Here is a 13,738-nt window from a genome sequence, read left to right as displayed (position 1 = left end):
TGGAGATGACCTTGATTCTGAAATTTTTGTGTCCTCCATGGGAGCGGTGCAGAAATTACTGCCCTGTGAAAGGTTCAAATGGTGCTGCAGGAGGCCTTGCTGAGGAAGGAGTCAACACACTATTTCCTGAAGGATTTATGAAGGATATATGTCTCAGTGGAAGAGATATTCACCTCTTCTCAACGAACTGGTTGCCACAGAGAGCTTCAATTTTCTATTCAGCAGAAAGAAGCATGTGCTTAAATTACTCGGATAACCTCTCCCCCTGCAGTTTTTAGGGATTTCTATCTCTCTACAATGATTCCATTCACAAAACCTGTAAGTAAGTAAGTAAGTCCTATAGGGACTCCAAGCTGACTGAATGACACAGGAGAGCTTGTAAAATGATCATATAATAATTTTTTAAAAAATCAAACAAATCCACAGTCAGGATGGTGTTTTCAGGTATGTCAAGACAAAAAAAGTAGGAAGAAATTCAAGTAATTCATGATTACTTAGAACTGAGCCACATTTTATTTAGTTGTAAATGAAGAGTGCTGAGCACCTCTGGATCCATTTTAAGTGACAAAAGAAAAGGAATTTAAAGTTCCTGTTTAAGGAAATTCAGTTCTTTTAGAAAGAACATGACTCTTCCTCCTTTTACATCTTAGAACCAGTTATCCAAAGTTTCAGTATGATCGAAGGTTGACTCAGAAGAAAAGGTAAAACTCTGTTTGATGCCCTTGACATCTGATGATGCCCTTTTTACTTTGAATAAAACCGGTGTCAAGAGAACTAAGTGAAGTATTTAGAGCTGGAATTTTTGTACAGATGAGAAAAAACTAATATGTTTAAACTGGAAGATTAAAAAGGGTGCTCTGTGGCATGAATGTAGAAACAAATAGACAGCTGATAAAAGCATGACAAGAGTAGAGAAAGGCAGAGATTACAGCAGTATGACCAAGGGGTGACTCTTGAAACACTCAAATCTAACAATGAAAATCCTTTTGCAGGAACATTAGAGGTCTCGCTATTCTAATTCAACTTCAGCTGAGATCACAGATGAAAGCTGCTTTATGTGGTTTGGGTTTTGCTACAGATAAAGCAGATAGCAAAAAGTTCCTCAGCAGCTTATAACTATACGCCCCACAAAAAAGTTCATTAAAGGTGATGTGAAGCACCACCTAGAAGCAATCAGTTTACTGAATGGTCTGTGTTTGCCATCTAGTGGTAGAAAGCCAGAAATTTTGGTTTGAGCTGAAAGCTGGCAAACCAGCTGCAATTCTTCCTCAATATTCCTATCTCAGAAGGGGCTCTGTCTCATGGAGAAACATGACTGCTTCTGCACACACGGCAGGGACAACAGGCAGTAAGTGTAGTGGGACTTCTAAGAGCTAGGGATGGAAATGTTGAAGTCCATCAACCAGCATCAGATTTGGGATTACTTTATTAATGAGTTAGCATTAATAATAGGATAGGAAGGCCATCTTACAGATGTCTATGGTCAATCTCTTACTTGGGTTTAACATCCTGCTGGTCATTGGTACAGACCATTGCTCCCGCCTAATGATCTTCTCGGTCCAGATCATAGGAACTTTTAAAGCACTTAACTTTTCTGTGTTGTGTGAGAATTTAGGTAATTGTTCCATCAGTTTGTGAAACATGCTTGTAAAATCTCCAGCCGAGGGCTCTCTCGGCATCAGCTATCATAGAATCATAGAATCATAGAATCATAGAATGGTTAAGGTTGGAAGGGACCTCAGAGATCATCTAGTCCACCCGCCCTGCACACGCAGGGTCACCTAGAGCACGTGGCACAGGGCTGCATCCAAGCGGGTTTTAAAGATCTCCAGAGAAGGAGACTCCACAACCTCTCTGGGCAGCCTGTTCCAGTGCTCTGTCACCCTCACTGTCAAGAAGTGTTTTCTTAAGTTCCTGTGGAAGTTTTGGTGCCTCAGCTTGTGGCCATTTCCTCTAGTCCTATTGCTGGCAACCACTGCAAAGAGGCCGCCCCCCTCCTCTTCACTGCCTCCCTTGAGGTATTTATACACACTGATCAGGTCCCCCCTCAGCCTTTTCTTCAGGCTGAACAGGCCCAGCTCCCTCAGCCTTTGCTCACAGGGCAGATGTTCCAGGCCCTGATCATCTTCGTAGCCCTTCGTAGCCCTGTGCTTTATAACATCCCCATGGGAATACTTAGGATTAGCTCCAAACTGGGGGAACTAGAGTACAAAGAAGTTAGCATCTCATAAATAGTCACGCTGGGAGTCCGTACCATCCTGGCAACAGAACGAATGCACCAAGCTGCATAACTGCATAACCTAAGCTGGAAGACCAGTGTTCTCTCATAAGAAGTTTCAAGGATTTGTGAATAAAGAGTTCATTAAAAGAATTAACTTTATTTCTCAGTTCTCTCATACAGTAAATACAACACAAGGGGGATGTATTAATTGAAATATATTTTACCAAAAGAAATTATACATAGTATAATACTTAAATCTGCATGTCATTTATTTGGATTTCATGGTATATAGTTAATTCGATTTTTTATGTTGATTTTTTATCATTAATCAGAAAGTTTAATAATTCCCACATCCCAATGAAATAGAAAATCTCTACAGGTTTTATTATAAAAAACGTAGTTAAGAATAAGAGTGCCTATGTGGATTTAGGAGTATCAGTCTGTTGAGGAGTCCCTGGTATTTCCTCTCTTAAACAACATTCTTTTAAGACTACATTCACAGGTCACAGTGAAAGAAATGAAAGCAATAGAAATGACATAGAGGACAAATCCCAGATGACTAAAGCAAAGATTAAAGAGACTCAAATTAACTTTACTAACTGGAGTTAACATCAGTATGATATTGAAAAGTCTATCTAGACAATAATACTAGATATATAAAATGTGTGGAGGGAGAAAAGAAATATTACATGCTATTAGCTACGGTCCTTTCTTTTAAAAAAATATTTATTGAACCTTCTATGTATTGAGCAGCTGTTGCTATGTTCAGTCTTTCACTCATTCACGCATTCATCTGTTATTTGTGTAATTAATTATTCAATCAATTGTTCACAGAAGGACCGTATATGATCTATGTTTTACAATTGACTTCAAAGAGTGAGGCAGCTGAATGCATTCGATAGAAAATGGAAAAAGGCATTGCAAGGTTCACAACAATTATCCAAGGTTCAAAGCCAAAAACTATTTCTTCTAGTCCATTGTCATATTCTGGGCGGCAACCAAATGCCGGGGGTATCCAAAGCTGCAAGGAAAGAACGCAAGGCCAGTATTAATCATCAGCAATATGAGTGACGAGCCCACAATAACTGTGACCCACTGAACTATAATTTAGCTTCAAAAATCTCTAAATAAACCCTCCTCGTTGTTACTGGGAATTGCTCAGGAAAGAGGATTTTCAGCTTCCACTGCTGGTGTAATTTTGGTACTGTGACTAACGGGATCTATTCCATTTTTAAATAAACTTTGCTTTGTGCAAAGGCACATACACTTTTTCTTCCAAAAGAAGTAAAATTTCCTTTCTGTAAACTATAAGATATGCAATTTTAATATATTTATCAGGTCTGAAAGTTTGAGAAGCTTCTGGTTATTAACTTTTGCACTATATTCAAAACATCTTACCGAAAGATTGCATAAGAATAAAAATACCGCAATATTCTTCAGAATCCTTCTCTTATGGTTAGCAACTGAATTTCTGCTATAAAAGGACAATTCAGAGGCTGAATGCATGGCTGGACAATTAGCCTGACTTGCTTCTTCTTTGGCACCATCATTTTCTCTTGCACAGATACTGCCATTAAGCAGGTAGGGCAGCTCTCCTTCGTCACCGGCAGCTCTTCCATTGTAGATCTCCTTGTACGAGGGGGTGAGTGACAAAGTGCTTCCCCTGGATATCGTCACGATTCGAAGAGTTTTAATATCATCATTCACCTTCTCCTCTTTGCGATGTATGGATTCAATGATAAAGAGGTTCTGAATGTATTTCTCAACAATCACCAGGATGGAATAAGGCAGATTATACCAGGTATATTTTGGATGAGCTTGGGCACAGATAATCGCTAGGATCGAACCCCAGGAGAGGAGCCAGGATCCTGCAGCTGTGCCAACCAGCAGTTCTGCGTCAAGTTTTCTAGCAGGATTTTTGGAATTATCCAAAGATCTATCTTCCAGTCTGTAAATTAGAAGGGCAACAATCCCAGCTGTACACATGAGAGCTAATACAGAGATAGCATGCAAGTAAAACATGGTAAGCGCTAACTCACTTTTGTTTTTTGAGCGTCCAATCTGAATTAAATACACAACAACTTTTGCTATTGTGCTAATTAACACAATTAGTCCAAAAATCATTCCAACAGTTATGCCATGGAATTTGAATGGGGTTTTATGTTGTTGATGGTGTTCTACTTTGCGTCCAATATTCTTCCACAGGACATAGAGCATTGTGGATGCTAGAATGTGATACTCTATATTAAAGGGATACAGGTAATAGATTCCTTGAGAAAATATTGAACAGAGAGTTGTTGTTGTGCAATTACATTGAGGTGCATGATCATCTAAAACTAAAGGAGAGGGAGAGATTAGATGCTGTGCATGGTAAGTTTTCATTTAAATTAAAACAGCAATAAAACATGAAAGATAAGATTTCAGTAAAACACATCATATTATTTAGTTAGCCATCTAAAAAAAAAAAAAAAAAAAAGAAAAGGTCACTTATATCACTAACCTGACATAAGTTTTGGTATGTTCACTGAAGTATGATCTCTAGTTTCACCACTCAACTGCTTCACAATAACCATAAATGCTGTGCCAAAGTGAACATTCTCCTAAACCCACTGGTAACAGTACAATTGTGTAACAATTCTGCAGAATATTTAGGAAATAATATAAGGAGACATTGCTTTCTTATCAAGTAGAAATATCAAAAAGTAGAGGTATCAACCTGTGATTTATTTGCTCTCCGCTAATGCTCCATGATTAGAGAATCTCTGAACTATCAATGTAGCTACTTGCTTATTAATAGTATTTAGATAGTACTAGTGTGTGTTTAAAGATGGGACTTGCAAAGACATGAAATAAATGCTGGCATAATTTTAGACAAATTTATGTGTCCAAACACACTACTTAAATATTAAACTGATTTTTCCAATTAATTTCTACATAAATGTGAAATTTTGTGTAAATGAAAAAGCCTCCTGTTTTTTTTTTCCATTAATTAGGACTAGAAGTACGAAAAAAAAAAAAAAAAAAAAAAAAAAAAAAAAGAATTGATTCAAGATTTGGTTTTGTAGAGCAAAATAAGGAATTGTTAAGGTAGAGACACTATTGGATTCAGTAGGCAGGAAAGCATGAACATTTCCCACTTCAAAATCTCTCTCCCTTTTCCCTGTGAGAACAGTCAAGATTCAATCAGCTGCACAGACAAATTCTACAGATGGGAAGAAACTTACAGCTGCTGAGAGGTTTTAGTTCTTCTTTCGAAGGTAAAAAAACATTCTTTTCCCTATGGCTCAGTGATATTTCAAAGGCGGCACCCACAGCAGTTAAGTCTGTTGAAATTTGCATCACTTTACCAAAAGATGAAATTGTTCATTACAACAAAAGTGTCTCCCAGAGCAAAATCTGGTCCTGCAAAGTAACGCTAATGAGTAATCTTTATCCCTATGAGCTGTTTCACTGAATTCCATACAACTATACACCATAGGTAACCACTCGTGCGAGAGATTTGTAGGATAATCCATGCCTGTTTTCCAATGACTTTCTAAATATTAAACTCTCTTTTCCAAATAAATTGCTTTGCTCAATTTACTTCTATAATTTACTAATAAAGTGCTTCTTTGATAATGTTATTCCTCAAAAGAAATGTGTTGGAAAAAAAAAATCTCAAGATTCCAGGACTTGTTATTCTGGACCTCATCCAAATGGGTCATCAGTAAACAGAAAACCACAGCTTGGATCACACACGCGATGAAGTTAATGATCATATATGATTTCAGTTGTGATATGAACTGATCATTTGCGCAGGAATGACTCTTCAGCACTTACCTAGTTCAGTGGTGTAGTATTTTGTATACAAGTATACAGTAAAAATTACAAGGTATGTCAACTCTTTGGCTTACCTATTGTTATGTTCCCAAAACCAAGCGTGATTAGTCTTTCTTTATGTTCATTAAGCTGGTGTTTTGACTCTGTTAACACTCCATTTGTCCACAGGAGTAAATTTGTGAACACAGAATGGATAACTCCAAACCTGCAAGACAGATTAGTTATTGAGAGAATATGCATGCAGTATACCTCCATATATGTTAAATAAAATGAGTTAACTTACTGCAGACCGTACATGTGGTGCTATTCAGTTGTCAGTCAAATCATAACCCATCTACTTAAAGATGTTCCACATTGAATGAATATTGAATATTGAATGAATGTTAGGCTTGCAAAATACTGTAGAAACTGTGGCTAAATGTATTATGCCATATGCTATTTGTTATGCTCCCCTATACAATTCTTTGGGCTGGGCAAGTTTCATGCTAATGGCAGTGGCTGAACAGTCTCAACAGGATTAACTGCTTTGCAAGCCCCATTTCACAGCCTTCTGTGGTCCTTCTTTACACTCACTGTGGTTGGCCTTGCCCTACAAAGATGCCGCCGCCTTCCCTAGCTTCTAGCCCATGTGATCCTGTCTTCTGGAGAGAGATGGAACCACCACAGGGCTCTACGCCAGTCAGATTACTGGGACAGTGAAGCCAGATCTCCAAGAGTCTTTGAAAATTCAGGCTTGGTGAAACAGAAAGGCACCAGAGAAAGTAGTGTCAATGGCTCAAAACTCTCCAACAAAATCCATACAGTAATTGCTCCCAACTGTCTAGGCACAATCTTTCCACCTCTTACCACTTGTGTGAGAGTTTATACTCCTGCACACAACGCTGATAATGTTCCTTCACCTAGAAACACTTCTTTAGTACTCTGTGCACAGACCTGCAATCACCAGAATTGCAGGAGAGGATCAGTCCACTTTACCTTTCAAGTGTTTTGAAGGACTGGATAATATCCTTTGCATGACACCAAAGAAAGTACACCTAAATGAAAGGAATACAGAGACATGTCACTGCATAGTGCATATATATGACACTCAGAAAGGAAAGTGTATCTCTAGAGGAAAACACACAATTACATCTTCTAATGACTTTAACTCAGGTAGCACAATATCCACTTATGTGAAATAACCCATGATTTCCTATTTCCTGTGACATTCACCCAAAACCCATGTGGCTCAGGCACCTGAGATTTCTTGTGCACAATCAGAAATCAGTAGCTCAACAGTAGAAATTTCAGTATGACTCACCAAAATACACCTTGCTTCTGTATATGGAGAGACTTTTATTTCAATGACAAGGGAAAGAATACAACCAAGACCAGTATGATTACTGTAGGTTCTAGTGATGCTGAATTTGTTCAATTTACTAAATATATATGCTGAATTAGCAAGTGGAGGGGAAAAGAAGCATCCTTGTTTATTTGTTGTAGGAAATGTGTGCAAGAGATTTTTAAACCAGCTAAACGCACGCCCCCTTTGAAATATGAGGCTGCTCTACCCCTGACTACCCTGGAATATCAGGGGAGACAGATTAAGTTGAACTTGTGTGGCAAGGTCTACACATAGAAATAAAAGAATTGTTTTCAGCCAAGCTGTTCATTTCAGTCATAAAACTGAAATTTATGTATGTAGCTTCAATTTAAAAAAAAACAGTAATTTCAAGAGTTTTTTTTTTTTAAATTTATGCAAGTTTTATATATATATATAGCTACAGGTGTAATTATTGAATTCTCAGCTTTCTATACCTGAATTTACACAAAGAAAGGATAAACATACATAAGAATTTATCACTCAGAATTATCCTGTAATATCTAGAAAAAGGAAATTAACATACAATCCACTGAATACCAAAAGATAAAAGATACTTTCTCATAAAAAAATACAGACAGAACATAAAACTATGCAGTGGCTGTTACCTGTAAGATAGTGTGTATTGCATGCGTAACAGGAAAAATTCCTTCGGCTGCTGAGAGACAGTTTGAGAAATCAACATAATATCCAATTTTAAAAGAGTCCAGAATTAAAGTAATCACTGCAAACAATGTAATCCCACCTACAAAAGAAAAAGCCATTAGAAAACATTAGTGTCCAGTTACAACGTCTCCCAACAATCTGTATCAATATGTGAAAATCTCGTTTAGAGAAATAAAAGTAGATCAATATTTATGGAGGTTTATAAAGGCAATTGGTCAGTAAATCCTTGCTGAAGTTCATGATGGACTCTACCCAACATTTGATTAAAGCCCATTGCCGTTCATGCCCAGCACATCTGCTACAGAGGAGCCAGTGGCCAAGGATGGGAAGGCTCTCAGCACCTTGCAGACAACACGGGCATAAATTAATGCCCTATACAGCCACCCAGCAGCCTGTAGCATTCAGGAGAGCTGAACAATAATAACAATAATGCTACAGTCCCCGGGCCCCGGAGCCCCGGCACGGGCAGTAACACAAGCACTTGGAATGTCACTGCCGTCGTGTAGGTCGGTGGCCAAGTCCCCAGAGAGATGTAGGGCTTGTCCTCCTACAGAGCAACCAACGACTTTAGATTTCAGCATCTGTTGTGTTACCCGCCCCCAAAAAATCCTTATATGCGTGTCCAGATACCTTTCTCATACTTTAAGGAACTTTCAAAATACACATTCCCACTTTTAAGATAGCAATCTTTCCCTTTCAGGCAGAAATGTTTATTAAAAACTCACAACAAGATAATGTATGGTATTAACTCTTAGTTTCGTACCCGTATGACTAAACACAACTAGTGATAAAATGACTGATCTCAACTCTTCACTCGATTGGTGTGTTTTCTCCAGACTTGTTCAGAGAAGCTTCCAATGGATTTGACTGGCACTTATTTGAATTGAGCTAAAAAATTAACTATAGACCTTAACATTTCATCAGTATGAATAACTTAATCTTTCTTTGTAATTCCTCATAGAATAAATAACAGCACTAAAGATGACCACACTCTGTCTCTCTTAGAAGAATCACATCTTCACCTGACTTGTACTGAGCTATGTAATAACTTAGAAATAAATGCATTAATAAATTTGCATCAATAAAAATTAATCATATATAAATAATAAAACCACCGTGTATTGGCAATGTTTGAGAATTATTTTGTCATCCACTAACACAGTCCTCTGTGTTTTATATTACAATGCAGATAAGAAATCAACTCAGAATCTGTAAAAATATGTCAAAAACCTTTTGGTAGAAATATTCATTAAATACACTCTTCATTCATTGCATTGTTTCTTTACCACATCAAACAAAAAACAGACTTCAGAATAGAGCTTAAGGTCAAGGATATGCATGCAAGCAGGACTTGAATTTTTCTGTTTTATAGATAATCTCTACAATAAAAAGTGCCAAATTATTTATAGAACATAATTTTCAATAACAGACAGTTTGCCTCCACCACAACTTTTGCTTTCATATTTCAAAAGCCAAGAACTTAATTCTGCAGGTCATGCAAGTGTATAATTCTGCATGTTTTTATTTTTATGATAATTAATTTCTTAGCATGTCATGCAGGGCAGGACCCTACATTTAAATAGATATGTCATATTCATCATATGTTAAAGTAAATGGCATCCCAACATGAAAAATTCTCATCTTCCTTAGAAATCATACCATATTTCTTCACTAATTTAAAGAACAATTTTTGTTTCTAAAGAAAATGAAAATATTTTAAGATTATTGAAATAACTTTACTTGATTTGGGTGGACCTACTTTGAGCAAGGTGTTGGGCTAATGACCTCCACAGGTACCTTTTAATTTATTCTAATAATAAATTATTATATGATGAACTATGATTCATGGTTTATTTAGATAGCTGCAGGAAACTGCCAGTGTGCTTCACAAACGTCCTGCACTAAACACAACCTTGTCCTTATGGGGCCCACCAGCATTGTAGCTCCATTCTCCCTTGGCTGAATTTGAAGTAACCAAAGTCATGGGTTTGGATTGCAGAGTTCTACCAGTTCTACATCAATATTCAGTAGACCTTTGAGGAGTAAGTAAATACAAATCTAAATGTGAAGTTTCTTTCCCTAGAAGTATTCTGATTTATGCCTTAGTATTTCTCCTAATGTTGCCTGTAATATCAGAGGTTTGGTGAGGTCAGATCCGCCCTCAATGAAATGAATGTAGATTTTTGCCTTTGTCCTACAATACTCTGAAAATTTTATGAGCTTTTTCTTTTAATGTTTGATTACTTACATTATAGATAATATATCCAACTACCTTAGATGTTTCTATCTATCACTCAGATGGTCACATTGCAGTATATACCAAGTGCCCAACACGCACATTTCAAGAGTTTCAAAGGGGAATGACTGCACTAATTTAATCAGTCAAAAATCAAAGCACAACTATAAGGACCATACACAAAGTATGCTAGTGGTTCCAATATTTTCTTTTCCTCATGGAAACTCGAGGAAAAAGTAATAAATTCCACTGCCATGTTATTCTATTTGAAAGCTGTAGAAAAAATGAAATGATTGCTGTTGAAGATTGAGTTATTAAAGACTGAGATTGTTTCCAAATGTTTGTTAAAACTCATGTACATTAGCAGATCAACAACAGGAGTGCTCAGTGCTTGCTTATTTTTTTTCTACCAACTGTTGAGAAGAATGAAGCCATTATAATACAGTTATGAAAATGCCAATCTGAACTCAAAATACTGTTCAGGATTAAGTAATATATAATATAATGGAAGCAGGAAAATGATAAAAGTTGGATTTGGCCAAGAACTTAGTAAATTGATTTGCTGTCTGTACTTTAAACAGAAGAAAGGGGAATATTTGGAATAAGTCAAGGAAAGAAGTCCAGGTATACATGTTTTCCTAATTTTTCCTGTAATTATTTGGATCACGCTTACTCTATCTTAGAGAAAACATAGCACTTTGCTGAATTTTTTTTTCACAATAAGACTGTCTATCACACAAACTGGAAGGGAAGTGTGCTCTAGGGTTGGCATTCTTGGTCTTGTGCATGCAGAAAGGTTGAAGGAAGCCTTTCAGAGAGCAATTTTTGTAAAGCTGCCGTTCGTCCTTTTAGCTTTCTTAACTATATGCACTGGCTTGATTGCAAGATGTTTTGGCTAAGTAATTCCTCTTCAACATATATTATAGGAAAATGTTGTAAGTAGTTAGCTCTCCATACTTTCACTAAAACGGTAATTCAGTCTGAAGTGAATCATGAAAAACACACCCAGTATGTGCTTATATTTTATATGTATCACTCCATGGATATTTGCCCAAGCAATGAGAGCAAAGAGGCATTCTTCAGAAGTAGCTCATAGAGCTACTCAAAAATAGCAAAGAATTCCTTTCTCCAGGCTTAATCCACCTTTTCCCAACCTTTTTCACTATTCTTCCAAATTAAAAAAAAATCCAGGACAAAACCATTGATACAGTGGAAGGCAAAAGAAATCTTGGCAAAGGAGTTGCTTCCTGAGTTTTACCTTAACTCAGTTTTCTTTTACCAACACAGGATAAAGGAGTTTTATAGGCTTCATGCAACTATAAGAAACTCTGAAGAATAGGAAAATGTGGAAAGATTTCCCCCAAGGGGGAGCTTGTTCAATTGCAGCACAGACATCTAAGAGAAGCTGTGGAATCTGCATCACTTGAGAATGTATTACAAAGGGCAATCCTGTCCTCATAAAAGAAATGGATATGGTAACCTAGTAGTTCATGGAAGTATCTTATTTCTAGACTTGAGTGATTCCTTATATCCTCTAGGACAAATGAAATGCTGTGAATGCTGCCCCAGAAGAAAAAGGGCAGTGGGTTCTGCTGTATATACTCTTGTTAAGCTGTATTTATTTCCTATTTTGGAGGAAAAAGCTACTCTGTGAGCAAGAAAAGTGCACCTTTGTCCAAAACAGGTCCAAATTGAAACTTATTATAACGAATTTAAGGAGCATTTATGCCACACAGGCTAATATTATAAAATTCTTGATAGCTGAAGATCATTTTGATAAACAATGAATTACTGAGGAGATTGACTCAACAGTTAGCAGGGGTTTTCTCTGCCTCAGGAGAGAGCCTACAAACCATGGCTGTATAATGTTAAACTTAAGAAAAAAGATTTTCTTTGAGCAATTCACTCAGCATGATGTGAGCATGCTAACAGCTGCAAAGAAAAAGACACATAACCACTGAGACTGAGAACAAACTAAACTTCAACTCACATATTTTTAAAATAATCAGGTTTTAGATATCTTGGGAAATTTCATCTGAACCTTTCATTAGCTGCTGCTGTGGAAATTTGCTCTTATCTAATGTAGGAGCAAGAGATTGCATGGACAAAATGTTTCATTGCACTCCATTTAACACACTTGCAACCTGACATTCACAGCGAGCGCAAGCTAGAAAAGAGCCAGCTGCTAAAGCTGTTGGTAAAGGAAACAACAGGATTCCCTGTTATTCTACATGGTGTTCATCAGAGTTGTTTCCTTTCCTCAGGACCCATTCCTGTCTATGTGATGTGTCCCCAAACACCTGCATGAAACACGTTTGCATCTTTACCTCCAATATGCACCTGAATCCAAAAAGGGCCATTGCATCCCACTAATACTCCTGCAAATTCCTACAAGGTAATGCTGGCTTTTGCTTCTTTGTTTAGATAGATGTTTTATGCATTTAAAACGCAAAGTGTTCTGTCTTTGCCCTCCTCTGACTTCAGGTGGTTTAAAGGCATCACTATACAGATACAAATGTGAATCTCTAATTTACAATGGAATAGAGAGCATTGGAGACCTTTTTTGTCTGTTGCCAGACTAGGGTAAATTGCACTATGTTGCCTGGGAAAAGATGATCATCCCTGTAGGAGAGATGTGAGGATGACACCCTCACGATTGCCTCTAAACACTCTATTTTATTTTTCAAGGGCTGAAAAGAGGTGTGTAAAAGAGACGAGGCTCTCTTAGTGTGCTGAGCTTCAGCAAATATTTATCTGAACACCAGAGTATCTCACGCCAGGGATGGAGACGGGTAGTAACGGGGTGGCAGAGGCAGGTGACGGTCCCTGCTCTCGGAGGCCCTGCCGACCTGCACCCTGTACTTACACTTGAGCCAGCGGGCTCCGGCGTGCGTGTCCTTCTCACGGATGAGCCTCCTCTGCGTGCAGCTCCTGCACAGGTACCAGAGCATCCACAGCAGCTGGACGAGCATCAGGGTGATGAGGTAGGAGAGCAGGTGGCTCTTGCTGATGCCCACGGCGTGCACAGCCCAGGCGAAGGTGAGCACCAGCCCGGCCAGGAAGAGGTTGATGCCGTACTGGCTGCTGAGGATGCCGGCCGTTTTCTGAGGGTAGCTGCCCCGCACGGAGGGGGAGCCGGGCGCTTTCTCCATCTCCCACACAGCCGCCGGGCACTACCCGGGAGCCCCGAGGCTGTTTGCAGGTTGGGCCCTCGCCGTGGGGCCGGGGGCGGAGCGGGATCCCGAGGGCGGGAGCGGCCTCAGGGAAGCGCCGGCTGCAAAGCTGCCCAGGGAGGGTTTTGTCTGGGAGCTGCATAGGGGGTCCTGCCTTAGGCAGGGAGACGGAGGGAAGAGGAGCAGCGAACTCGATAAGGATTAATCTCCTCCATGGGAAAGCCAAACAACAGCCAGTGGCCCTGGGATGCATTTAGAGAAAG

General features: G+C 38.5%; 1 protein-coding gene across 1 annotated transcript; it reads right to left on the bottom strand.

The window, feature by feature from the left end:
- Positions 1–3,071: 3,071 nt before the first annotated feature.
- OTOP1 (otopetrin 1) lies at positions 3,072–13,454 on the bottom strand. Its single transcript, XM_026034206.1, has 6 exons — positions 13,169–13,454; positions 8,009–8,145; positions 7,016–7,074; positions 6,115–6,245; positions 3,620–4,557; positions 3,072–3,242 (listed from the first exon to the last, which is right to left on the bottom strand). Exons 1-6 carry the CDS (start codon positions 13,452–13,454, stop codon positions 3,072–3,074), a joined length of 1,722 nt encoding a protein of 573 aa, XP_025889991.1.
- Positions 13,455–13,738: the final 284 nt, after the last annotated feature.

The sequence above is a fragment of the Nothoprocta perdicaria genome, unplaced genomic scaffold (genome assembly GCF_003342845.1).
Source record: "Nothoprocta perdicaria isolate Ctin4 unplaced genomic scaffold, notPer1 scaffold_14, whole genome shotgun sequence".
Classification (NCBI taxonomy): domain Eukaryota; kingdom Metazoa; phylum Chordata; class Aves; order Tinamiformes; family Tinamidae; genus Nothoprocta; species Nothoprocta perdicaria.
This window is presented reverse-complemented; position numbering and strand designations above follow the sequence as displayed.